Source organism: Wolffia australiana, chromosome 14, assembly GCF_029677425.1.
Source record: "Wolffia australiana isolate 7733 chromosome 14, ASM2967742v1".
In the NCBI taxonomy this organism is placed as follows: Eukaryota; Viridiplantae; Streptophyta; class Magnoliopsida; order Alismatales; family Araceae; genus Wolffia; species Wolffia australiana.
In genome coordinates, this window is record NC_135848.1 from 792,133 (window position 1) to 819,698 (window position 27,566).

Below are 27,566 nucleotides of genomic sequence, written 5' to 3' on the forward strand. Positions count from 1 at the left end.
GCGCTCGGCCCTTTATATACTGTTGGAGAGTAGAGAGAGAAAAGAAGAGATAAGGTTAGAGAGAGAGAGGAGACGCGGCGTCGCGCCCCCGCCTCCTCAAGCCGCTTCTAGAGTGTCCTTTTCCCTCCGCACTCTCTCTCTCTCTTAACTGTTGACTTTCTCTCTCTGGAAACAGTGGCTGGTATTTGTCCTGTGAGAAAAATCTATCTCTTCTCCAGACATCGGGGTATATCAGCATATGCCTTTCTCTCTCTCTCTCTTATTGGACGTTAAATTGGCATTTATCTCTCTATTATTGCGCGGTCAAATACTACGTTCCCCACATCGTCGTCCTCTATTTCCATCAACGTCACTCTATCTCTCTCACTAGACTTAGGATGGGCATCTATCTCTCTAGTCTTTGTCCAGTAAAAGAATATGCTCGGTATATCATCACCATGTCGTTGCTGAAATCTCTCGATCTCTCTCACTAGAGTCTTAGAGTTTTACATCCATCTCTCTACTTACATCCACATTTCTCAGGCAAAAATGTCTTGATCTCTCTCACTAGACTTTAGAATTTCACATCTATCTCTCTATTTTTAGCTTTTAAAAGACTATTTTCAGTATATCACCATCCTCCATTTGCATCAACATGTATCAAGCAAAATCTCTAGATTTCTTTCCCTGTAATTTAGAGTTTCACACCTATCTCTCTGTATTTATCCTTTAAAATACTATGTTCCGTACAGAACCATCCTCTATTTACACCACATGTCTCAAGTAAAAATCTATCAATCTCTCTCACTAGATTTGTAGTTTTACATCTATCTCTCTATTTTTTTATCTTTTAAAAGAATACTTTCCTTACATCACCATTCTACATTTACATCAACATGTCTCAAGCAAAATCACAATGTATCTCTCACTAGACTTTAGAGTTTCACATCTATCTCTCTGATTTTTATCCCGACAAATAACATCCATCTCTCTACGTCACCATCCTCTATTTACATCCACATGTCTCAAGCAAAAATCTCTTCATCTCTCACAATAGACTTCAGAGTTTCACATCTATCTCTCTACTCTTTCTTCTGTTTAAGTATACATTCGGTCATCATGTCTTACTTTAAATCTCTCGATCTCTCTCACTAGAGTTTTAGATTTTCACATCGATCTATCTACTTTTATCATTTAAAATACTATGTTGCGCACATCACCGTCCTCTATTTCCATCATCATGTCTTAGTTAAAATCTCTTGATCTCTCTTCACCTTAGAGTTTCACATCTATTTCTCTATTTTTATCATTTAAAATACTATGCTCAGAATATCACCTTCCTCTATTTCCATCTACATGCCTCAAGCAAAATCTCCAGATATATCTCACTAGACATTAATTTTCACATCTATCTCTCCACGATCAACATCCCCAAACATTAGGGTTCACATCTACCTCTCTACTTTTATCATTTACGATCCCATGTTCAGTACGTCGCCATCCTCTATTTCCATCAACATGTCTCAAGCGAAGCCTGCATCTATCTCTCCACTAGACATAAGTCTAAAGCAAAATCTTTGTATCTATCTCTCTATTAAACGTACGGACAAAGATCCAGCAACCTACATCACCATGACGTACTTGCATGGGAATATCCAAATCCAAATCCGTCCATCTCTCTCACTAGGCACAGAAGTTCCACGTTGAGTTTCATCTCTCTCTCTAGATCATCCATCCGAGGACCGTACGTTAATCTAGAAAGAGACATGGTATCTTATATAATGTCTAGTGGGAGAGATCCGTGACAGAGGTCTATGTCGCATGGCGCAGGGGGGATGAACGAGGAGACAGCGGGCGACGTGGCCAGCTGCCATCTCACCACGTGGGACCGGATAAGATGTGTTACGGCTTTCCGTACGCCGCCAAAACAGGCCGTACCACAGATTATCCGAATATAAAATCTCACCCTAAGTTCTCTGAATATAAAGTCTCACCGAAAGTTCTGGATCTATCGAGAAGACCGATCCAACGGTCCAGATCGCATGATCGAACTGGATCTCGATCTGATTCCATAGATGCCAACGGCTGGATCTTAACTGCCTATAGTGCGGATGACGGATGACAGATAGTCGTCATCTAGATGACTGTTCTGACCAGTTAGACCCTCTCCGAGGACGCCAACCAAGGGGATCAAGCCAATCAGCAAAGCAATTCTCGAGGCCGCCTGGCTGAGAGCACCTGGAGTTCCGTCATTAGCCATCACTCGTCACTCCGTGATGATAGAAATACAAAATAAAGCAGTACAAAACATTTTATAAATGGGTTAAATACAAAATATTTTATATTTTGCCACGGATAAATGACTGACTGTGACTGATGACGGAACGGTGACAATGAGGAAATGTGGACTGATAATAATTGCCGTCCCTACTTGGTGGGTCGGTAGGGTTGGTGGGGCCGCTTAGCAGAATAGGTTAAGGTATCCAATCAAAGAGCACAATGTGGGGCTATTTTATTTTTTAAAAACTTAGGTGTGCCTCATCAATCCATTTGATCAATTGTATGGCCCAAATCTTCCATTGATCCCCACCTCTAATCAGATCTAGAGTGGACCAGGCAGCTATCTGAGAAGTTTTGACTGGATTTAATTTGGAGGTCCATAGATCTAAAGTTTTGATCATAATGTTCTGGCCTTTAATAATTTGTGAGATGATGTTCTTAATCTGGAAGGTTGTTTGAACTGATGGGATTTTTACAATACTTTCCAAGTGATAGATAGAATAGTAATATCTAGTACCACTTCAAAGTAAGTTTGGTATCTGACGCGAGCTGACTCAGGCTCATTTCTCTAGGTGATGTATAAGATTTTTTTAACTATAGATATAATTAGATAGATATTCCTGGATCCAGTGTTCTTTCTAAATGATCGTCAGCTTAGACTTGCTGCTATGATCAACCCATGGGCCATTTTCCTATCTATTGTCTACTGTCAAATGTACGGTGCAAATGACCTCCATTGAACAAATTATTAAAACGAAGTCCACATATCCTAAAATTTAACTATTCAACCCCCCTAGACAAGTCAAGCGCCTTGTTTTTTTATTTCTTGACTTCTAAAAATATAATAATAGAATTTGATTAGCATACTTCCTTCCCTGATTGTCAAAATTTCACTATATCTCCACCTTGATCAGAAAATTGAAAATTGAATTACATACATAGATGTTTGAAATCAACAGAACTTTTGATTTCTTCACATTTCCAAATTATAAAATGAGTTTAAGATTGACATGGTAACTCGGCGAAGGAGAAAGAAAAGGAAGTTTACATTTTGGTGGTGATTATGATTTGTTTTGAGTTCCATATAAAGAATGGGATTGAGATAGGGATCGGCAAAGAGATTAACAGTATTGTTTATATTCAGAGATTAAGATTTAAAAGAAACAATCTGAGACTGATATAATTATCAAGCTAGGACAAACTTCCTACTGGAAGAGTGAAATTCTGATTGTGAGCTATGTCAGATTGACACTGGTAGAAGGAATTGAGAGTGAAAGATAATAACAGTAATTTTTTGATGTAGATTAAATAGAATGTAAAACAAATGTTTATGAACGCCAAGTACAATATAAATGTCAACATTAGGCCGAAGACTATGCTCAGTGTACAAATGAGAAACATAGATTAGTGTACAAACCAGTAGTTCTGAATGGAGTAGGGAGGGTTCACCCGATCAAGTGGTTATTATAGAAGATTCTAGAAGCCAGCTACCTAATCTGAAATTCAGGCTTAGTCTAATCAAAGCACCTTATCGCTAACTTAGACGGGCTCGTCACCGTGCTGACTGCTTCTACTGCTCAATCCTCAAAGCCAATTTTGTCGAAGAACCCTCTACATACTACATTATTCTACAAAACAACAAAAACTATGACCCGAAGGATCAATCCTCTCAATCCCCAAAGCCTATTCTAGGGCCAATATTGACAGGAAAGATGGGATCAATCAAGTGAGAACAAATCAAAATGTGAGGTCTTCTAAAGTGATCTTTGACGGTCTTATAGACTAAGTTGAAGAAGAAGAAGAAGAAGAAGAAGAAGGACCTCAGATTCGACGTTGCTTGCGGCGGCGGCAGCCGTTGTGGGCCAGTCGAGTGACGTCCTGGAGCTGAAGAATTCTAGATTGATCTGCATAGCTAGAGCCTTCCTTCCAGCCCAACACAGCCTCCTTCTTCTTCTTGAAGAAAGCTAGACCGTTGATCTTGATCACGGCGGGGCCGAGATTGACCGCAGTTCGTGCGACGTGCTCGGCGGTGGCATCGCAGGCGTAGCGGGAGGACTTACCCTGGCCAAGAGACCCCGCCGAGGCCCCGAACTTCTTGTTCCCCTTGGAATCCGTCACGGTGACAAAGGAGTTGTTGCGCATGATCCTCATATGAACAATGTCGTGCTTTTCATCTCCTCTGCTCTGCTCTAGAACATCTGCGCAGATCCAGACAAGACATGAGTATGAAAAAACTTGAATCCAAGGAGAAGAACAGATAGAACAGGAGGGAATGAGGGGAATTCTAGTCTCTAGCATGAAACCTGCGATGATTTGAAGATGAACTCACGCAGATCGAAGAAGAAGAATTGATTTAATCATTGAAAAAGATGGGCATTGTTTCTGGTAGAGGAGGAAATGAGGGGGATTCTAGTTTCTAGCATGAAACCTGCGATGATTTGAGGATGAACTCACGCAGATCAAAGAAGAAGAATTGATTGAATCGTTGAAAACGATGGGAATTGTTTCTAGTAGGAGGAAATGAGGGGAATTCTAGTTTCTAGCATGAAACCTGCGATGATTTGAGGATGAACTCACGCAGATCAAAGAAGAAGAATTGATTGAATCATTGAAAATGATGGTTATTGTTTACGATAGCACGAAACATGCGTTAATAATAGGATGAACAAGCACGGGGAAGGAGAAGAACTGATAGAACTGAAGAAATCAGGACACGAGTGAAAGAGAGGAGAAGAGATGGTAAAAGGGATAAATTTTAAATAATGAAGCAAACATTTGCGGTTTAAATGCTCAGGAACTTTTCATTAGGACAAGATGTTAAGCATATTTCGATCATTTGTACAAACTGGACCGAAAGAGAGGAATCGATACAATCGTGGGGAACCGACGGAAAAATCTCTCGGGGCCAAAATCTAGAATTATCTGATGATGAGAAAACGTGGAATGAATGAGAAAATTAATCAAATCGAGGAAAAAAGTGGAAGAATTATTCGTTCAGAAAGTCTAGGATAATCAGGAGATGAAAAACCGCGAATGATGGAGAAAACATAGTCAAATCGGGGAATACAAAAGGTCGAATAATTCGCGCACAAGATGTAGGATAACCTGATGCTGAATAAAATCGGAAGAACAACAATAATTAACCAATTCGGTGAAAACGACGCAAAATTCCCTCGCGCACAAAATCTACGAGAATATGATGACGAACAAAAGCGGAGCGAATAAGAGAAATTTGTCAAATCGGGGGATACAAAGGAGGCATTCTACGCGCACAAAATCTAGGAGAATGTGATATGAGTAAAAGCGGAAAGAATAAGAAGACTTTATCAAATCGGAGAAAACGATGGAAGATTTTCTGGCACACAAATCTAAGGCGGAATGAATAAGAAGCCCTAATCAAATCGGTCAAAGTGATGAAGAATTTTCTTGCGCACAAAATGTACGATAATCTGATGACGAGTAAAAGCGGAATGAATAAGAAGCCTTAATCAAATCGGTCGAAATGAAAGAGAATTTGCTCGCGCACAAAATATACGATAATTTAACGACGAACAAAAGCGGAATAAGTTAGAAGCCTTAATCAAATCGGCGAAAATGAAGGAAAATTTTATCGCGCTCTAAATCTACGATAATCCGACGACGAACAAAGGCGGAATAAGTAAGAAGCCGAATAAAAATCGGTGAAAATGAAGGAAAGTTTTGTCGCGCACAAAATCTACGATAATCTGACGACGAACAAAAGCGGAAAAAGTAAGAAGCCTCAATCAAATCGGTCAAAATGAAGGAATTTTTTCTCGCGCACAAATTCTACAGCAATCTAAAAACGAAAAAGCGCGGATTGAATAAGAAGAAAAAATGATCAGATTTTAAAATCTCGGTACCTGCGACGAACTGGCGATCAACACGACGAAACGCAGCAGATCGGTTATCCGACGTAGAAGAGCTGAAGAAGCGGCTCCGAAGCCCGGCCATGACGCTCCGCCGGGCCATTGCTGCTGCCATCTTCGCACAATGCTAGTAGCTACAAGTCGGAGGAAAGAAGTAGAATAGAAAATACGAGGATGAAGATCTAGGGCTGATGGGCGAATCTCAGCCGTCCGATTCTCGATGGACGAACTGTGAATTTCATTTATAACCTTATCATAGTTTGTTCTAAATATGGTTCCGGATCGTCCGGGACGTGCACGATGGACGGGACGGGACGAATGTCGACACGTCAGACGTCCGGAATCAGATCAGGGACGCGGACGGGACGGTTTTTTCATAGCAGGACGAAAAGATCGTCCGTCCACATCCCGACTTTGCCAGTTTCGTCGAGAAAAACCGTCCCCTCCCTGGTCCCGGATGAAATATCCAATTAAATAGTTCCATGGTCTGATTGAATTAATATGGATTTTTCTAAGTTTTTAGGGAAATGTGGAGGAGAGAGAAAGCAGAGTGACGTATGTGTAATTACTTTTGGGTGTCATCAGTTTGGGCGCACGAAAAAAACAGGGACTTTGATGCAAAATGTCAAGGAATTGATATAGCGATGCCACGTGGTAAGATCTCAACCGTCGGAAGCGAATCCGACTGATTTTCATCCATATCTTACTGTCCATCGTCTGAGACCTCCGGACGAGATGGATTTTTCATCCGGCGAATCGAAAACACCATAACATCTGTTCGTACCACGACGAATTTCCATCCCGATTTTCATCCAACCTCGCAGATGGGCTGATTTTTTCGTCTTGGGATGAAAAAAATGTTCACCCCACGTCCCTGCACTATATTTGTTTATGTAAGATGTCTTCTCATCATCTTTCTAATGTGATTTTTTATCTTTGAAGCAGTTAATCTTTATCCCAACAGGATCATTTTAGGAACTTTTTGCTAGGTTGTATAATTGTGAAGGAAGTTGATTCTGTGATTTCTCTGCTTTGACCTCATTGTTATGTAATTTAAATCTAATTTAAATTCCCATGATACCCTTTTCAATAATTGATAGAATCATCCTTTGTAGAAATCCCTACAATGAATAGCAAATTTGAACTTGGTTGCAGTAGTTAGGTTCAGAGTCATTGAAGATACCACAAATATCCACTAGCTAGTGCATGACATGATTGTATTTCAAAAGTACTTTCATGCCCGTTAATATAAGTATTTATTGCTGGAGATTTTGGTCCAAAGTCCAATCTGATTTGATCAAACCAAGACTACCAAACTGCCATTTATGAGAAGACCAGTGAGCTAGTTGAAATTTGGTATGAGGGTCAAAACAGACTAAGTACTAGAAATATGCAAAATAAAATATTAGGTATTTTACTTTAATTTTTTAAAAATATAATGAAGATCCACATCCTTGCTTGCCTCGCCCCTCCATACATGCTTCCCATTCTTAGTTCATGTTCGCTTATTCTCACATTCGTGTATAACTTTCTCCATTGTGCACCCCCATTTCCCATTCCCCCATTGCCTAATAGATATTATATGATTGTCAAGCTAACCACACGACCATGTTATCTTTAAGTATATTAAAATAAATATGATATTTCATTATTATATGGGATGATGTTTATAATGAAGGCCATTTATACACGTAATGACTTATTGAATTATGACTAGATCATTACACAATGATCACTAGTCATTAAGCATGTATTTTAGATATTTCTATTTGATAAAGAATCAAGATGACCATTAAAACATCTGGATGTAACTACAGCAATATCAGATAGGCAATTTCACCATAACTTTTGCTATAGAGTTCAAATCAAGCTGATTTTTGTTTCATTCGATTTGGAAGGCCTTAATCCGTAGGAATTGACTACAAAATCATCTCAAACCGAGCAATATAGCTTCAAATCAAGGGGATTGAAGTTCCAAGGTAAGTTTTTTTTTCACAATTTAAATCTTCAGTATCTATCGATTTAGAGATAAAAAATATACAAAATTGAGGCTTCATCTGTTCGTCTCGACAAGGTGGGACGACTCGTACTAATTTTTTTGACATTTCCTTTTAAAATTTTAGAATTTTTTATGTTTTGAATTGTTCTTGCTGTGAAAATTCCATGCCTTGCAATCCGATGCGGGCCGTAGAACCTGAGCTACCTCCCGGCTGGCCGACTGACGCGTCAAACGCATCAGCAGGCTAGCATAGCATCGTTCTAGACGTAGTTGAATCGGCGTCCATCCCATCTGACGTGGTGCCCATGTCAAGTGAGCATCACTCGGCCACGTCAGCGACGGGATTTGTCTAGGCCAAGGAATCCGATAGCCTGGACGAATCCAACGGCTCTCGTTTAATTAAAAAAATAAAAACAATAAAAATAAAAACCAAAACACACAATGATGTGCCAACGCAAACATTAAATGTTTTCGGGAGCGGGAGCGGAGCAATCAGTGGGCCCATCGTGACCCTCGTGACCCCCACGTGTCGCGACCGCGACAGTTCAAACGATGGACCCGTGGACCCTTGCCCCAATGGTCTAAAATTTGAGCCGTTGGTATTAAATGCCATGTTGGATTCTAGAGGCCTTGACATGGATGAATGAATGAAAAACGATTCGCAGCGTAAGACTTGAACGAATCGAACGGCATCAAGAAAAACATTAAATGAAGTACCTTTCCATGGATCGCATATGTGATTCCTCGGATCCCAGAGTGAGACAAGTCGAGATGCTCATGTGTGTAGCCTCTAGACGTATCCACGCGATCCTCGGCATGTCAAATCTCTTCCTTCTCATTGACGAGCCCGGTTCTACCTCCACCGTCGTCGTTACGCCATTCCCGTCGCATCGGACATGGAGAGGGGGTGTGGGGAGAGTGGAGAAGATGGGGAAGGCCCCTGAACAATTCTTGTTTGAGTGAATTTCGTTCAAGGCCTTCTCCTATTCATACTAAGTGGGCATTTTTCTTAAAAACCTCCGAAATCTATGTATATCTTCTGACGCCCAAAAGACCATCTGCGTGTGACCCTCTAGGCTGATGTATCAGTCTAGTTAACGACTCCAACAACCCAATAACCTTTATTGGCCTTCCAAATGAATTAACTATATTATCATATACATTAATTAATGTCGGATCGATTTAACCCAATTGATAGTTTGAGTCTCCAACACGTGGGGTGCCAAGCTACACACTGGCGGAACTTGTTCGTCATTAGTTACCATGTATGTATAATCCCTCATCCACTTGATGCTCCTTGAACGACTTAGGGTATGGTCAATTGTCAAACCCTAATCGATCATCCGAGTTAGTACTTATGCATTCGGAAATCATCGGAGAACTCTTCTACGATAATTCGCTGCCTTGGCCAAGGACTTCATTGCATCATCTTCCATGAGCTGTCACCTCTTATATCGAGGGTGGATGATCCCATCTTGACCACTCAGTTGTCTTCCTGAACTTCTTGATGTACTTGAACTAAAACCATTTAGAATCCCATGATTAGAGACTCGTTGACCATAGCCAAAGTACAACCATCTGTCCACAAGATGTCTTTGGTGTCTCAAGTCTAAGCACCACTTCCACAAACGTGATGTGAATCAACCTGATTGACAGTTTGGTACAATACCATTTAGGGATTCGTACAAATCAGTTCAGTGAACTCTTTCCACTAAAGAGCACCCACTATCTATCCTTAGTGTCTCCACACTAATGGCTACGAGACCAGCCATACTCATCATATGAGTGAGGCTAGATAGTGTTATTCTATTCGGATACTTCGATGTCCTTATCACATATCCTTTGAATAAGAATGTTTAAAACACGTGCTTAAAGACTAGTGATCTCTATATTACGATGTCATCATAATTCACTAAGTTTGATCATGTGTTCACGAACTTTAGTATAAGCATCACACGTGCACAATAATGAATATGTTCTATTAATGAACATGGAACGAGATGTGGAATGTGTGATTTGCTTGCATGCCACATATATTTCCATCATGCTAGCGTCTCATTAAATACAAATATTCCTCTAGGTCAACATGAGAATGATGTGTCCGACACAACGGTGCATGTCCACTTAAATATCTAGATGGATCAACCGTTAACCGTTCGATCGACCACATCATCAACCTTGCTAGACTCTACTAATGGGCCCGACAACGCATTAATTGAGTTCAACTTACCGGCCCAGCCACCATTTTTGAAATTCCTTTTTTAAATCCACCGCTAGATGCAAACAAACACATCCAAATGAACGACTGTCAAGGAGCCACGTTTACTGCAAAGTCGATCAGACCCCTTGACTCGACCAACCCGAGCCTATTCGACATGGCCGAGCCTGGCTGAGTCGACTTGGATGCTTTGGTTTGGGTCGATCATGCTACCCCGACCGATCCGGTCCGGGTCGACCTGATCAAACTGGTCGAGTGCGACCCGACCGATTTTGGCCAGGTCAACCTCATCGACTCACCTGGGACCAAGCCTGTCAACCCGGTCAACTCTATTGGGGTCGACCTGATTGACTCGGCTGAGTCTGACTGGGTTGACCCTATCGACCTCGCCGAGTAAGGTCGGGTCGACTCGGCCGAGTTAGGCGGGGTCAACCTGGTCGACTTGGCGGACTCTGGCCAGGTCAACCCGATCACTCTGGCTGAGTCAGGCTCAACTGACTCGGCTGACTCAGGCTCAGTCGATCCAATCGTCTTAGCTGATCCAGAATGGGATGACCCGATCAACTCGGTCGAGTCAGCCCAAGTCAACCTGGCTAAGTTTGGCCAAGTCCACTTCGTTGACTTGGCTGACTCAAACCATGTTGATCTGGTCGACCTGATCAAATTGCCCGGGCCTGACCTTGTCGATCCGACCTGCCCTGACTGAGTTGGCTTGCTCGAATCGGCTGACACAGACCAGGAAGCCTCGATTGCATTGGGCGACCCCAAACCGGGTGAATTGTTCGACCCCAATTGAATTGACCTGGCCAAAACAACCGAGTCCAATATGACCGTATATACAAATCGACAACATTGATGATATGGGCAACAAGGGTTGCTGGACCTACACAAACAACTATTGCACAACCACTCCCGAAGTCTATACTTCCCCCTAATTATTATGACATGACCCTGATGCGAGGTTATGACGAATCTAAGGGTGTGTGCCTTGTTGCATTCACCAAAGAGGAGGTTACGAGAATGGCCACACCATTCGCCTACACCTTGATAGGGAAATTCACTACTAAGCGTCCGCTTATAGACGATATCACTCGGATATATCTAGCACCTGGGCACTTTATCGGACAGGTGGTCATCAGAGCGTGCAGCCATCAGAGTGTCTATATCCGCTTCCAACTGGAAGTCAATTTTAGGAAAGCTTGGAGGCGTACCACCAGGAATATTAACCGATCCATCATGCATACGTACCGATGGACTATAGAGCAATCGAGCACCTCACGTGATCATAACCCCCATTCTGTCCTAGTGTGGATAGGCTTCTTAGGCCTACGACCCCATCTCTTCACACCCACTGCATTGGAGTCATTAGCCAGTGTTGCAGGAATATTTATACGTCTTGAGAAAGAGTTACATCTGTTTAATCGTCTAGGATACGTGCGAGTTTGTGTGGAGATCAACCTATTAGCCCTTATCCGTCGCATGATTCTTATAAGGAATGGGGATAAGATGATTCACCAAACCATAGTGTATGAGAATCTCCCACAATTCTCTACACACTTTTGGGACACGCCATTCACATGTGTCAACAAAAAGGGACACATGCCACTTCAGCCCCCTAGATGGACTACCTCCCCCCATTGCCCTACGATGATTATATAGTAGAGGCGAAAGTCATTACCCAAGGGCGCCGCCCTAACCTATTGCACGATCGACCCCCTCACCTTAGGTTGTATCGAGTGGTTCACCCTCCCTAGCCTAGGATCCCATGTTAGCCAAACCTATTTCGGTTTGACCTACTCCTACAACGGCACACTGGGCGAAGAAGGGTGCTGATAAGCGTCCCAAACCTACGGCACAAGATGCCCATCTACTAGCCCCTTATTAGGCAAAAGGAAAGAGGTTCAGTCTTCTACATTGACCTTAAATGCCTTTGCTCTTTTAGAGATAGCGGATGGATCTGATACTCATGGCCGCATTGATGTAGGGGTGAGTCGTGTTAGTGCCCCACATGTTGCCTGACTTCCCCTTCCCCTTGTCCCTCGTAACATATGATAACACTCTAAATTCAGTCTTTACTTCATACTATTAGCACAACTTTATGCATTTAAAGTGCTTAAAATGGAGTTGTTATCATATATTTACATATATTTAATTTTTCCAAGTGATTTCTGATTTTTATCTAATTTTCTGGGATTTATTTAAGCTTGAAATAATTATTTTAAATGAAAATGGCAGGTTTAAAATTTATTTTTGATGTTAATTAATGTGGGGACGAATAGCTGAATTTTCTAGAATTTTCTAAAACTTTATTAGAATTTTTGGGAATTTATTCGAGGAAGAAATGAATTGTTAACTAGGAAAGTTTTATTTATATGGAAAATATGAGTATTTAAGAAATTTCAAAAGTAAAAGGGGTTTTTCTTAAAGTTTTGTTGTAATTATGCCCTTAAAACAACTCTCGGCCGTGGCTGTAAGCAGTTAAAATAGTTACTAGGTTTTATTGTAATTAATAAACAATTTTTCAATAGTTTTTATGAGAAAAAGGACGAGAGAGAAAGCAAAAAGGATATATACAAAATATTTTTTGAGTGGCGTCCGTTTGCACGCCACCGTTTTATGAAGGACTTTAGTGCAAAATTTTAGGCATGTCTCTCTCCGGGAGGTAAGTTCACCTCCCGTGCTATGCATGCAAAGTGCATGCACAGGAGGTGACGTGGCACCGTTTGAATGGTTTAAATTCTGAAGAGCGTACAACTACATGCAAAATGCGTAGTATCATGTCATTTTTATTATTTTTTTCTTTATTTTGATTCAACGACCAAGGGTACGTGGCGCTCAGATATTCAACCCAAAATATGGATTCAAATTGCGCCAGCCAATCCACACTCGACACATCATGGCGTGTGGAAGAATTAAATTAATAAATAAATGGATTTAAATCCAATGGCTAAAATTGATTTAAATTCATTTATTAATAACTTTTGGTCCTGAAGTCCGATTGAGATGATTTTTTATGAAATTTCTCGTCTTGACCTCCTCTTTCTATATGTATGGTTGGATCATTCAAATCATGCCTACATTGATAGGTAAAATTTAATTATCAAATGGGGGTAAAATGGTAATTTTCACAATGTAACATAAGTATAAAAGCTGAATTTTGAGAGGGGGAGCTCATTCTTGATGGTGCTCTATCACAGTTGCAAGGCAGAGAGGAGCTCCAGCTTGGATCAACCTATTTGGTACTTTTTCCTTCTTTGTATTTGAAATTTTAGTGTATTTTGGATGATGTTAGTTTAATTTCGTGATTGTTCTTCTTGATTCTGGTATAAACTTCTAAATCACTTGGCTTTTTTTTTTGGCAAAAAACACGGTGCCGGGTACGGCCAACCCTGGGGTTGTGCCCATAGACCGATCCATCCGTGCCCTGGACACCACCCAAGGGGATTTTATTTATAAAGGGAAGGGTTTATCAACGTTTATAGGCGTGGAGCGTGTATAAATATCCCAATTACACTCGGATACCACTCGTCCACGCCCATGTGCAGAAAAGAAAATGATACATAAGTGATACCTGGCAGGTGCTCAGAGAAGTGCTCGCATCGACGTCTCACCGGAGCCCCCCTAGTGACGATGGTGGAGCAGTGTTGGAGTTGTCCTCGCCTCCGACAAGTGGCAACTATGGGGTGCGTGGCGAGGCTCCATTTGAGGCGGTCTTAGTTCACCCCGCTAGTGTGAGATGATACGGCTTCGGATTAGGCGGAAGGATGAGCGCTCCCACCTCGAGTGTTCCACGCAATTTGCTAATCCCGCGGGCCTGCTGGCGAGAGTATGCGATGCGTGCGGACAGTCGGCAAGACGAGACGGTCGACGCGATGGCAGCCCCTAGCTGGTGGAGGGAGCGCCTACCAAGAAAGGAAAAAAGAAGAAGGGGTGCGGGCTTATACCGCGTGGTTGGCGAGGGCATCTGATATCGGGTTGCCTTCTCGTAATTGATGATGAACGCTAATTGTGCGAGGTCGGCACCGCACGATGTCCTGCCATATATGGCGTAGTCTCCACTGGGAGCATGCACCTGCACGGAGTATGTCAACTAACACTTGTGAGTCAGATTCTACGATGATATTATGAAGGTTTCGTTCCTCACAGAGGAGTGAACCATCACGTATCACCGTAGCTTCGGCTATTGTATTAGTTTGGATGCCATAGAAAGAGGAAAAACCAAAGAGAATACTCCCTATATGATCACGGAGGATACCCCCTCCCCCTGCTGGCCTCGGGGTCCCTTTAGCCGCGCCATCCACATTCAATTTGAAGATGCCGATTGGAGGTGGGTACCATCAGACAACCTTTAGCTGAATGCGGATAGGGGTAGGGATCATCGGAATGCCCAAAGAACGAAGGAACTCGCACACGGGTGCTGAGTTGCACACGCGGGGAGGGATGAGATGATAGATGCGCCGTATCCATAACTTGACGTGTCGCATGATATCCACGACACGCATGGGCAAACATACAAAATGAGAAGAATTTCGCCCTTTCCATATCTCCCTTAGTAAATAAGCTATGGTGATGTGTAGGATGAGGCTCCGTTTCGAGCATGTTGGCGAGAGAAAAACCTTGCCAAAAAACTCGAACGGGGTCAGTGGAGTATGAAGGAGTGGGCGCCAATGATGTGTGATTTGGCGCTAGCAGTCTAAGGCTGTCTCACTATGGAAAAAAAGATGTGCCACTGTCTCAGTGTGTGGGAATGTGGGACAACAGTGGCAATGAGAGCGGAGAGAGTGACCAATACGGATCACTTGATCGTCAGTTGGAAGGCCACAATGTAAGAGTCTCCAGAGGAAAAAGGTGATGCGAGTAAGGATCGCCGGATGTCATATGCAGCGACCCCAGTGCTGGATGGGGGCTTTCTCACGAAAATGCTCCCAAGAAGACCTACACGAGTAGGCACCATCGAGTGTGAGCATCCAAATGGCGCAGTCGGGAGTCGATCCCATTGGGGCAGTCTGGACCGCAGATAACGTGGTTGAAGAGAGCACATGCTGCTCCCATAGGTATTGCGTGTTGCCCAATTACAGATGGGCAACTGTGAGTCGCACTTGCTGTGGCACAAATTGTGGGTGGCGGGCAAACGGCTCATCAGCATGCCAGGTATCAAACCAGGCACTAATCTCTCTGCGACCAATATGTCAACGGGTAACCTGAGCGATCTCAAGCCAGTGGCGCTTCTATCTCTCGACTGGCCCACTCGCCATACTTGGCTGAAATAAAGTTGCCCACTAGGGAGTGTATGGTGCGCATACGCCATACGAGCTTCTTTTGAAGCATGTCCTAGACGTCCGTGAGGCGTCTAATCCCTAGACCCCCTCGGTCGTCACCCGACATGCTTTCTCCCAAGAAACCCAGTGATGGCGACTCTCTCCCTCGAGGTGATCGGACCATAAGAAGCGTGCACATAGCTGTTCCACTGAGCGAGGACTGTAAGAGATAGTGAGTGGACCGCGAGGATGTGTAGCAGGATACTCATGAGGACATGTCGAATAAGTTGGATACGTCCTCCATGGGATAGGAAACGAAGTTTCCATTCCTCTAGCTTCTTTTTAAGTTTGCCCAACAAGGCATCAAAGTAATGTTGCCTAGTGGGCCCTAGAAAGATAGGGCATCCAAGATAGTCGAAGAGGAGGCATCCTCGTGAGTAGCGGGTATAGTGCTGGAGTATCTCAGAGCGCTTTATAGTGGTGGAAGAACCACCTATGAAGCTGCTCTTCGAGGCATTGACGAACTGGCTCGAAGCTTGCTCGTATGCTGTAAGGACACTCATAAATCCCTTAATGGATCTTTTCGATCCATTGAGGAAGATGATGACATCATCGGCAAATACAGAGTCCGAGAGAATTGGGCAGCCCCTTTTCGTAAAATACAGTTGGATGAGGTCGTGGTCGATCGCTTGTGTGAGTGATCGACTGAATACCTCCTCCATCAATATAAAAAGGGTGGGCGAGATAGGATCACCTTGCCTTAGACCTCTCGTGGTTGTGAAGAAACCACTGGAGTTTCCCTCCATCAGGAGAGAGTAATGATTCTCTCTAATGCAGGCATCGATAAGATTGATGAACGCATTTGTGAATCCAAAGCGCCTCAACACTTCGGTAAGGAAGTTCCGCTCAACTCGATCAAGGGCCTTCTCCATATTTAGTTTGATGATGACATTTGAGACCCGAATATGAGCGTCTAAGGACTAGGCTAGCTCTTGAACGAGCATGATATTGTCATGGATCTGTTGACCCTTCACAAAACCACACTATTCAGGCGAGATAAGGCTATCAAGGAAGTTCCCTAGTCAATTTATAATGATTTTGGATGCAACTTTGTAGCAAACATTACAAAGACTAATGGGGCAAAAGTCCCTAAAGGTAGTTGGGGTGTCCACTTTTGGAATGAGCACCATGAAAGTGGATTTCCAACTTCGAGGGAAAACTTTTCGCGAAAACGCTTTCTTGATGGCAAGCACTAAATCTGTGCCTACTATATCCCAACATGTAGTATAAAATTCCACTGAGAACCCATCCGGTCCCGGAGCCTTGTTCTTAGCAAAAGAAAAGACAACCTCCTTGATCTCTGCTCGAGTAGGAAAGGCTGTGAGGAGGGCATTTTCTTGGTCGGTCACCAAGTGAGGGATAGATGCAAGGAGGTCCTTGTTCACAACAGTTGGTTGTGAGGATAGGAGTGATCGATAAAACTCCACTCCTGTGCCTGCTAGCTGGGCAGGGTCCTAATCGTACGTCTCTAATAGGGTCGTATAATTAGGACGGGCTCTGTGACGAATCGAGGCGTGAAAGAAACATGTGTTTCTATCACCTTCTCTCAGCCATTGGACATGTGATTTCTGGAGATAGAAAATCTCTTGACACCGCATATCGTCCCCAAGCTTTTCCCTAAGTTGAAGCTGGCGCTCTCCTACGTCGTCCGTCCAAACATCTTGCAACTATCTTTCGACAACAGCTAGTTCTTTCTTGATTGATTTGACAGGTGTATGTATGTTTTTGAAGACATGTTGATTCCACCATTTCAAGTGGAACTTGAGATTCCTCAGTCAATAACTGAAGTTCTCCATAGGTGATGTCGAGATCGTTCCATGCAAATGGCTGTGTACAAAATGATGGAAGTTGTTGTGCTCTAACCACATGGCTTGGAAGCTGAATGGAGGGCGACGGACTCGATTACTGAAGTCTGAAAAAAGGAGGATCAGTGAATGGTCCGAGTAATATCTCGATAGGATCTCAACCATGATGGTGCACTGCATCAGTGCAGTGCGATTTATAAAACAACGATCGATCTATTCGTACATACGCGCATCTGCTTGACGTCCATTACACCAAGTCCACTTCTCCCCGATGTTGGGAGGCTCCACAAGTGATGTCTGGTGAATGAAGTCATTGAACGCTTGCATAGATTGCGATCTGGGGGGGCGACCTCCCTGGCGTTCTCTGACTCCCATATGTAGTTGAAGTCCCTAGCTAGAAACCAAGGGAGATCAACAAGTCGTGAGTGATTATGGATGTGTAAGGCAAGTTCCTCCTAGTGGGCCTCCCTCACGAGGTGTATATGTGAGGCATAGACTATGGTAAGCATGTAGGGCTTCGGGGAGTACGATACGTCAAAAGTGGCGTACTGGGTCCCTTTGACCCGGAGTTCCAACGAATAATCCGGCTTCCAAAAAAGCCAGAGCTTATTCGAGGGATGACAATAAACACGATCCATTTTGAGTTTCCTCGCAATGGAATGGAAGCTATCCGATGTAGTCATCGGCTCAATAAGTCCAACTATTCCTAGTTTGTACTTATTGATTAGGGAGACGAGGTGTGATTGGGATAGAGGGTTTCCGATCCCTCTACAATTCCAATCAAGGCTTGGAATCATAAAGCTATCGACTCGCATGGTGCACCCTCGATCAAGTGTTATAGATGCGACGTGTATGCTCAATGTCCGAGTGATGACCTGGGGGAGGGTGGTCCAAGTCTGACTCCTCAGACATGGAAGCATCCTCGTCCTCTTCGTCTGTGGGATCGTGACTGCTAGTATCCCCACAAGTATCCCTAGAGCTAGGGAATGGGGCTTGATGGTTAGTCAAGCAGTCCTCTTGCTCAAAAGGAATATGCGATGGATGGAGGTTGGGCAGGGAGGTGAGTATATCAGGTGGGGGGGAGTGTGGCTAGGGGGGGGCGGTAGGCTAGGGGTGGGGATGGGTGATGAGCGGAGTAGGAGGGGGAGTGGTTCCGAGGGGAAAGGGCAAGGTGTGGAGGAAGGGGATGGTAGAGTAGAGGGGGTAGAGGAGGGAGGATGAACGGGTGGAGAGGAGCGAGGTGGTGGGGAAGGAGCTAGGAGGGAGGGGACACGAGGTAGGTTGAAGGGGTGGGGAGGGGCGCGAATATGAAACGGGGGGAGGCATAATGTGGTGGATATGTTCGGCCTCCGTGCGATCTCCATCTCTCCCAAGTACATCTAGTAAGGCAAAGGTATTTGAGGTGAGTGGGACCCTTTTCTCCTTACCTTTACCTGATCGAGTACTAATAGTGGGGACCTCAGGGGTTAGGGTCGGAGGGTGCTTATTAGCGCCCTTCTTCACCCACTGTGAGGTGTGCGGGCCAGGCTTGGCCAGGGCCGGCTTCGCTGACATAGAATCTAGTGGGGGCAGGACACTAGGTATACCCTGCGAAACGGGGGTGGGACGAGTGCTCGGTGGTGGCCTCTAAGTGTGGCGACAGTCATGGATAGTGGGTTTTGCCGCTAGTATATAATCATTGTACAACAAAGAGGGAAGATACTCCTCCATAGGGGTTGCGGTGGTCGGGGACGCCTTTTGGCGGCACGTATGAAGGGTATGGCCAAGGAGGGTACAATGTGTACAGAATTGTGGGAGGTTCTCATACACGATGGGCTGACGTATCAACTCGTCTCCGTTACCGATGAGTATCATGCAATGGATGGGCTCAAGGAGGTCTATCTCGACACATACCCACGCATATCCGGGGCGATTGAACAAATGTACATCTTTATCAAGACGTATAAATGTTCCAACTGCACCAGCTAAAGATTCGAGAGCAGTGGGTGTGAAGAGATGTGGTCGTAGTCCTGGGAAACCTATCCATACTGGCACGGAGTGAGGATAGTGCTCTCGGGTGGTACTTGTTTGTTCGGCCGTCCAGCAATAGGTGTGCATGGTGGAGCCACTCATCGTCCACGTAGTTCGACTCCAAGCCTTCCTAAAGTCAGCTTCTAATTTGAAGCGAATGAAGACACTTGGATGGTTGCGTGTGCCAATGACCACCGATCCGAGGAAATTCCCCAACGCTAAGTAAACCCTCATAATATCGTCAATAAGTGGGCGTTTCGTAGAAAATCTTCCTATCAGTGTGTGTGCAAATGGTGCTGCCATCCTCGAGACCTCCTCTTCACTTGGCTTGAGTGGCATGTACAAGCCCTTACTAGGATTGAGAGGAGAAATTAAGAGATTTACCTAGCTATTCCAAGTGCACATTAAAAAAAAGCTATAAAAAACTTCAATTTCTAGGATATTAAATTTCCCTTTTTATTATCCAATAGAGTAGTTATTTTTTAATTATCAAGCCTATAGAACCAACCAAAAAAATCAAAATTTTCTCCTCTCAACCTCTCTAATTGACCCTTTTGACCCTTTTATTTAGATCAAAAAAGCCAATTTAGAGCCCCATATTCTTCTATTCTTCTCATATCTCCTTCCTCCCTTTCTAAATTTATCATTTAATTAGGGTGATTTGTTCTTAATCGAAGATCAAATTAGCTTTAATTAGTGTCAAATTATTCAATTAGATCATCAATTGAATTAACTTGCTAGCTTCCCTTGGACGATACCCTTTACTTATCACTATACATCTTAAGTAGGGTTTTTATAAATTTTATTGTATAAGCTGAAATTGACAACGACAAGGATTAAAATTTAGTAAAATTCACCCTTATTTTTGGATTATCAACCTATATCATTCTAGCCCTCCATACCACACCCTACTCATACTTCTCCTTGACGAGTCCCGACGCCCTCCACCACACCTACCCCTCGGGTCCCGTCTCCTAGCCAGCCTACGCCTCCCAGCCAGCCCATCCCTTGCCATCCCCCCCACCCATCTTCCCACTCACCCCCACTCATCCCCCCGCACCCATCTTCCCACCCAACCCCACTCATTGGTCCAGTCCCCCACCCCCTCAACATAACCCCTCCGTCTCTCCCTCACCCATAGGACCCACTACCTGATCCCCACCCATCCCATATAACACTTGCTATGGAGGAATGCTTGAATGATCATCAAGTCTCTCTCCCTAGTGATGACACATGTGGGGACCCAAGTGGACTCGCTTTCACGGACGAGGAGGATGACGATGCCTCCATATATACGGACTGAAATATGAACACCTCGCCACCTCTTGGACATCACTCAGATACACCTCATGCTTGTCGCATACATAACACCAGATTGACGTTGCGCCACAAAAGCATTTAGTACTATGATTCCTAGTCTCATCAGGAATTATCGAGGGATAGCAACCCTCTTAACCAGTCCCACCTCTTGTCCCTCATCAATAAGCATAACTTAATAATAGTTGGGCTTATTGAACCGATGACTCCATTATGAAGAAACTCATACTGGATCACGTCTATTGCCACTCCTCAAATAGGCTCTGGTTATTTTGGACTTGAGATTATTCGTTGGAGCTCCTTGGCGCAAGGACCTAGTATGTCAAGTATGTTCAGTCCTCCTCAACACCTTATACATTCACGGTAGTGTATGTCTCGCATAGATACCTCGAGAGAGAGGTCTTATGGGAGGAACTTATCCAACATATACACACCCATCCACGTCTTGTTGATCTCCCATGGTTTTTAGGGGGAGATTTCAATTGCGTACGATCAGTCAACGAATGCCAAGGAGGTCGGCTGCCCAGGTTGAGATCCATGCGAGCGCTCAATGACTTTCTTCATCAGGCTTCACTAGTGGAGCCCCCACTATAGGCGAGAGATGGATGTGGTGCAATGAGCACTAAGCAGACGCGCGTATGTACAAGCGACTCAATCGTTGTTTTACTACACTACACTATCATGATTGAGCTCTTACTGAGATATTACTCGGACCACTCACCGATCCTCATTCTCCTGGACTTGAATACTCAAGTCCGTCGTCCCCCATTCCTATTCCAAGCTATGTGGTTGGAGGATAAAAACTTTCATAGTTATGTGTAGAGCCACTGGCATGGAACGATCTCCGCATCGCCTACGGAGAACTTTAGTTATAGATTGCAGAACCTTAAGTTCTGCAATGTATTAGTTATGTGCAGAACCTAAAATGGTGGAATCGACATGTATCGAGAAACGTTCATGCACTAGTTGAATCTCAAAATGGAACTAGCTGCAATGGAGAGTGGTGCAGGGCAACAAAGGCAGATGGGAATGACGACGATGGGTGGAAGATGCAGGACGACTAGGGAAAGACGACTAGGGAGACGAGTATGACAATGATGGTGGAGAATGCAGGATGGATTTGGGTAGAGGGATAAAATAGACTGTAAAATTCACACGATTGAATTCGAAAACCTAAAACCGATGAAATGATGTGGTGCAGCCCCATTCCTAGTTGAGGGCGGGAGTATTGTCTTTAACCATCGTGATGATGCCAAACACCAAATCCAATACTCGAATTCATGTTCGCGGGAAATCTCACGCAAGGAAAAATTTTGATGAAGGAAAGAGATATTCAAATCAGATCTAACGGCGGTGGAAGAATCTTCCTGGAACAGTAGACGAAGAGCATACGACACTAAAGGAGTTCAGGCGTACCTTAGCATCGTAGTGCGTGATGAGACTGCGAGAAATTCAGGTCGTGACGCGACTAGGCGATTTGGGCGTTGTATGGCCCACTGGACAAAATATCTGGGCGTTCCGGTCGTTGAGCGACCCTGGTAATGAGTCGAAGGAGCAGGCGGGGTAGCTTGACATGTGTGGGCACTTGGACGAAGAGACAAGCAGGCGGATGCAGACGTAAGAGGGTGTTGGCTAACGTAGAGGTGCACGAGCGCCTGCGTGGATGGCTGGCGTGGGGGGGCTGGCTCTGGCGTTGGACGAGGGCGGCCCTAAGAGGGGTTGGCCCGCGTTGGGGCGTTTGGCGCGGGCAGCCCTGAGCGGGACGACCTGCGCTGGGCGTCGAGCGCATGCGGCCCTTAGCGAGGTGGCCAGCGTTGGCGTCTGGCGCGGGTGGCCTTGGCCGGGGCGGCTTGCGCAGGGCGTTCGGCGCGGGTGGCCCTTGGTAGGGGCGGCCGGCGCTGGGCGTTCGGCACGGGCGGCCTTGAGAGGGGCGGCCTGCGCTGGGCGTTCGACGCGGGCAGCCCTGGGAGGGGCGGCCTACATAGGGCGTTCGGTATGGGCGGCCCTGGGAGGGGCGGCCTGCGCTGGGCATCGTGCGCGGGCAGCCTTGGCTAGGGCGGCTTGCCCTGGAGATCATGGTGTAGGTGGCGAGAGGGAGAAGGAAAGAAAGAGAGAAGGGAAAGGAGTGGGAGAGGAAAGAAAGAAGAAAGGGAGGGGGGAAGAGAGGAACAAAGATAGGTGCCGGCGAGATGTGGCGGCGATGTCGACGGCGGCGGCGGCGGCGGCGAACTAGAATAGGGCGTTCGTTGCGGGCGGACCTGAGCGGGGTAGCCTGCGTTGGGCGTCGTGTGCGGGCAGCCTTGGCTGGGGCGGCCTGCCCTGGAGATCATGGTGTAGGTGGCGAGAGGGAGAAGGAAAGAAAGAGAGAAGGGAAAGGAGTGGGAGAGGAAAGAAAGAAGAAAGGGAGGGGGGAAGAGAGGAACAAAGATAGCTGCCGGCGAGATGTGGCGGAGATGTCGACGGCGGTGGCAGCAACGAACTAGAAGAGGGAGGGAGAGGGAGGCTAAGGCAAGTCCTCCAAGAAGAGTTAAAAGAAAACTCAATTCTTGAATTATGACTTGCCTAACTGTTTCTTGGAACATTGGCCTATACATATAGGCCTTGGAGGAAAGAGAAAATACAGTTAATAAAAATAAAAATAAAGATGAGCGACGTAGTTTCGTGTCACATTAGGGGGCAGTTCTGGATCTGCCTTTGGCGACGTGTCAGGACGCATGAAGGGGTGTGCGTGGGTGGAGACGTGCCTGATGCTGGCATGTGGACTTGGTCCGGTGACAATGGCGGCTTGTCCTTAGCAGTGGCGTTGACTTCGAATGACGGTGGTGGCATTTTCGGTGTCGATGCGTTGACATTGTCGCCACTAGAGAGACAACTACAAGATGGTTGGACAGACGAAGTAGGGGAGCAACAGCTTAGGCTATGTGAGAAGCTTGAGAATGCAATGCAAGGACAGGATATTTTCTACCTCCAGAAATCACGTATCCAATGCCTTGGAGAAGGTACTAGAAACACACATTTCTTTCACGCTTTGATTCACCACAAAGGTCGTCCTAATTATACGACCATGTTTGGGATGTATAGTTCGAACCCTACCCATCTAACGACTATTGGCATTGAATATTATAGCTCGCTCCATGCCTCATAGCCAACTGACGTGAGTGAGGATCTAATCGCCGCCATTCCTCATTTGGTGATCAACCAGAAAAACGTATTACTCACAGTCTTTCCTACGCGAGCAGAGATCAAGGAGGTAGTCTTTTCCTTGGGTCCGAACAAGCCTCCAGGACCGGATGAATTTTCAGCAGAATTATATATCGCATGTTGGGATATCGTATGCACGGACTTGGTGCTTGCTATCAAGGAGGTCTTTACACACAAAAGTCCTTCCTCAAAGTTGGAAATCCACTTTCTTGGCGCCAATCCCAAAATTTTTTATAATGTATGCTATAAAGTTGCATCCAAGATCATTACAAATCAGCTTGGGTCCTTCCTTGATAGACTTATATCACCCGAATAGTGTGGTTTTGTCAAGGGTCGACAGATCGAAGACAGTATAATGCTTGTTGACAAGTTAGCCCAGTCACTAGACACTCATATTTGAGGCTCGAATGTCATCATCAAACTGGATATGGAGAAGGCTTTTGATCGAGTCTAGTGGAGTTTCCTTATCAAAGTGTTGCATCGCTTTAGGTTCACTGATGCATTCATCGCTCTTGTAGATGCATGCATTAGAGAGAATCATTTCTCTCTTTTGGTGGACGGAAACTCTACATGTTTTTTCATGGCCATGAGAGGTCTATGGAAAGGTGATCCCATTTCACCCACCCTTTTTATATTGATGGAGGAGGTATTTAGCTGGTCGCTCACACGAGCGATCGCCCGCGACCTCATCCAACCATATTTTATAAAAAAGTGATGCCCAATCCTCTCATACTCTCTATTTTCAGATGATGCTATCATTTTCCTCAATGGATCAACAAAATCTATTAAAGAACTTATGAGTGTCCTCACTGTGTGCGACGGGGCTTTTGGCTAGCTCGTCAATGCCTCGAAGAGAAGCTTTATGGTTGGTCCATCCTCCACTGTAAAGTGCTCTCAGATTATCCAACACTATACTGGGTACTCACGAGGATGCCTGCGTTCGACTATCTTGGATGCATATCTTTTCTCGAGCGTGCGAGGCATCATGATTTTGATGCCTCGGTGGCCAAATTGAGAAAGATACTAGTGGGATGGAAACTTCATTTTCTATTGCCTGGAGGGCACATCCAAGTTATTCAACATGTCCTTATCAGTATTCGACTGCATACCCTTGTGGTTCATTCATTATCTTTGATAGTCCTCTGCTCTATGGAGCAATTATGCACACGCTTCTTATGGTCTGGTCACCTTGAGGGAGAGAGCCGCCACCATTGGGTTTCTTGAGAGAAAGCTTGTCGGCCGACGAACGAGGGGGGTCTAGGGATTAGACTTCTTCTAGACTTCCAAGACATGCTTCAAAAGAAGCTCGTGTGGCTTATGCATATCACGCACTCCCCATTAGGGAGATTCATCTCATTGAAGTATGGCTAGTGGGCGCATAGCGAGATGGATATCCGGGCCATCTCAGGTGGCGGACTTGGCAACAACAATAGCTTGAGATAGCCATGGTCATACGTTGGCCCGTAGGGCGAGGCGTGATTCGTGCCCGGTATGATACATGGCTCACTAACGCAACCATAGCCGATCATCCCCATTTTGAGCCCCATCGCCTTAAATCGACCGTGGCCTAGCTACTCCTAAGCGACACACACTACCTTTGGGAGTAACATGGCCTTCCCGTCGACATGTTACCTCAAGCCAAGAGTACTCCCATCGTGCCCTCTAAGGATCATCATATTTGGACGTTTACCCTTGATGGGTCATTCTCTTGCCTCTCTTCTTGGGAGCATTTCTATTAGAAATCCTCCACCCAGCACTGGGGTCGCCAAATCTGGCATCTGTCGATCATTACTCATGTCTCCTTCCTCTAGAGACTCTTGCATCGTGGCCTCCCGACTGATTATTGAGTGACCCATATTGGTCAATATCTCAGTTTGCGTTGCCATTGTTGCCCCACATCTCCCTAAGCTAACACTATGGAACACCTTTTCTTCCATAGTGAGACAGCTCTAGGTTGTTGGCGCCAAATCACACACCATTGGTGTCCACTCCTCGATACCTCCTCTACTCTGACATCGTTAGATTGCTTTGGTAAGATATATCTCTTGCCAACACGCTCTACATGAAGCCCCCTCCTACACATCACCATAGCTTACTTACTCTAGGAGATTTGGAAAGGGCAAAATTCTTCTCCTTTCTTGACATGCACTCCCTCCACCAGCTCGTGGATGTTATCGCATTGAACGCCTCAGCTTGTCAGCCCTTCGTACGTGTCGCACACTATCGAAGGAAAGCCTGCGGGAGTGGCGGATAGCCTGGAATGCTGGAGGCGGGAGAGCTCACCCTCTTGCCTGATAGTTCGTCAAATTGCACACCTCCTCGATGACATTTGCGAATGGCAGGGTGGCCTACACACTCCACATTTCGCATCGCTAGGAGGGCTCCCCCAGCTCTGGCTAGCACGAGTGACCATCTCACGACCTTCACTAGGTAACACCTATTGTACCTTTTTTTTTCCTGCAACATGGGTATGGGCGAGTAGGGTTCGTGTGTAATTGAGACATGTATACTTGCTCCACACCTGCAAACAATGAAAACACTACATTTTAAAAATAAACACCTCATGGGCAGCGTCAAGGGCACGAACGGATTGGTCTACGGGCACCACCGTTGGGTTGGACGTACCCAACATCATGATTTTGCCAATAAAAGAAACAATATCAAATCTTACTTATACGATACGCATGGTTTATCATGTAGCCATTAATATAGAGACATTTACAACATAATGTGTTCTCTTTAGGAAAATAGTTCGCTGAATTGATAAGTACAAATATATGAATAGTACTAACACTAAATGTGAATCATGTCAGTCCACATCATAGTCATAAAGTGGTTCGATGACTTGAGACACAAAGGACATTTTATGGATTGATGGCTATATTTTGACTAAAACATACGATTCTCTAATAAGGAGATTCAACTAATCTTAGCATGGTTTATCATGTAGCCATTAATATAGAGACATTTACAACATAATGTGTTCTCTTTAGGAAAATAGTTCGCTGAATTGATAAGTACAAATATATGAATAGTACTAACACTAAATGTGAGTCATGTCAGTCCACATCATAGTCATAAAGTGGTCTGGTGACTTGAGACACAAAGGACATTTTATGGATTGATGGCTACATTTTGACTAAGACATATGATTCTCTAATAAGGAGATTCAACTAATCTTAGCTTGGATACAACAAGAAAAGAACGAAGGTGATTGAGTTTTTAAGATGGGATCATTCACCCTCATTAGGACTTTGACTCGAGGAAGAAGCTGCATTATATCCGTGGTTAGTGTAGTTAGGATATTGGAGAAGGTGATGTCCAATGATCCATGTTACATGTTGACAATAGTAGAAGAATTTCCACATAAGGTAATAACATCACCATTAAGGTTTTAGATCAATCGTGTTTGATTTAAATTGATTGTGCCACATTTACATGTTTGAGTGATCCATCGAGTCCTAAGAAAACTCAACAATTGATGCACACATATTACATAACTAAATGGTGAAAGATATTTATAGAAGCTAGTTTCATAAGAGGATGCAATAA

At 44.6% G+C, this 27,566-nt stretch overlaps 1 protein-coding gene across 1 annotated transcript; it reads right to left on the bottom strand.

The window, feature by feature from the left end:
* Nucleotides 1–3,537: 3,537 nt before the first annotated feature.
* On the bottom strand, nt 3,538–6,302 carry NFD3 (Ribosomal L18p/L5e family protein). The gene is made up of 2 exons (XM_078586457.1): nt 6,141–6,302; nt 3,538–4,457 (listed from the first exon to the last, which is right to left on the bottom strand). The coding sequence occupies exons 1-2, from the start codon at nt 6,259–6,261 to the stop codon at nt 4,081–4,083; spliced, it is 498 nt and encodes a 165-aa protein (XP_078442583.1). The 5' UTR covers nt 6,262–6,302; the 3' UTR covers nt 3,538–4,080.
* Between the last annotated feature and the right edge of the window lie 21,264 nt (nt 6,303–27,566).

What these genes read in the sequence shown, in the direction of transcription:
- NFD3 (XM_078586457.1), bottom strand. Translation starts at nt 6,261, where the DNA reads ATGGCAGCAGCAATGGCCCGGCGGAGCGTCATGGCCGGGCTTCGGAGC. An exon ending in TGATCGCCAGTTCGTCGCAG is followed by an intron (nt 4,458 to 6,140) that starts GTACCGAGATTT and finishes GGATCTGCGCAG; the next exon opens with ATGTTCTAGAGCAGAGCAGA.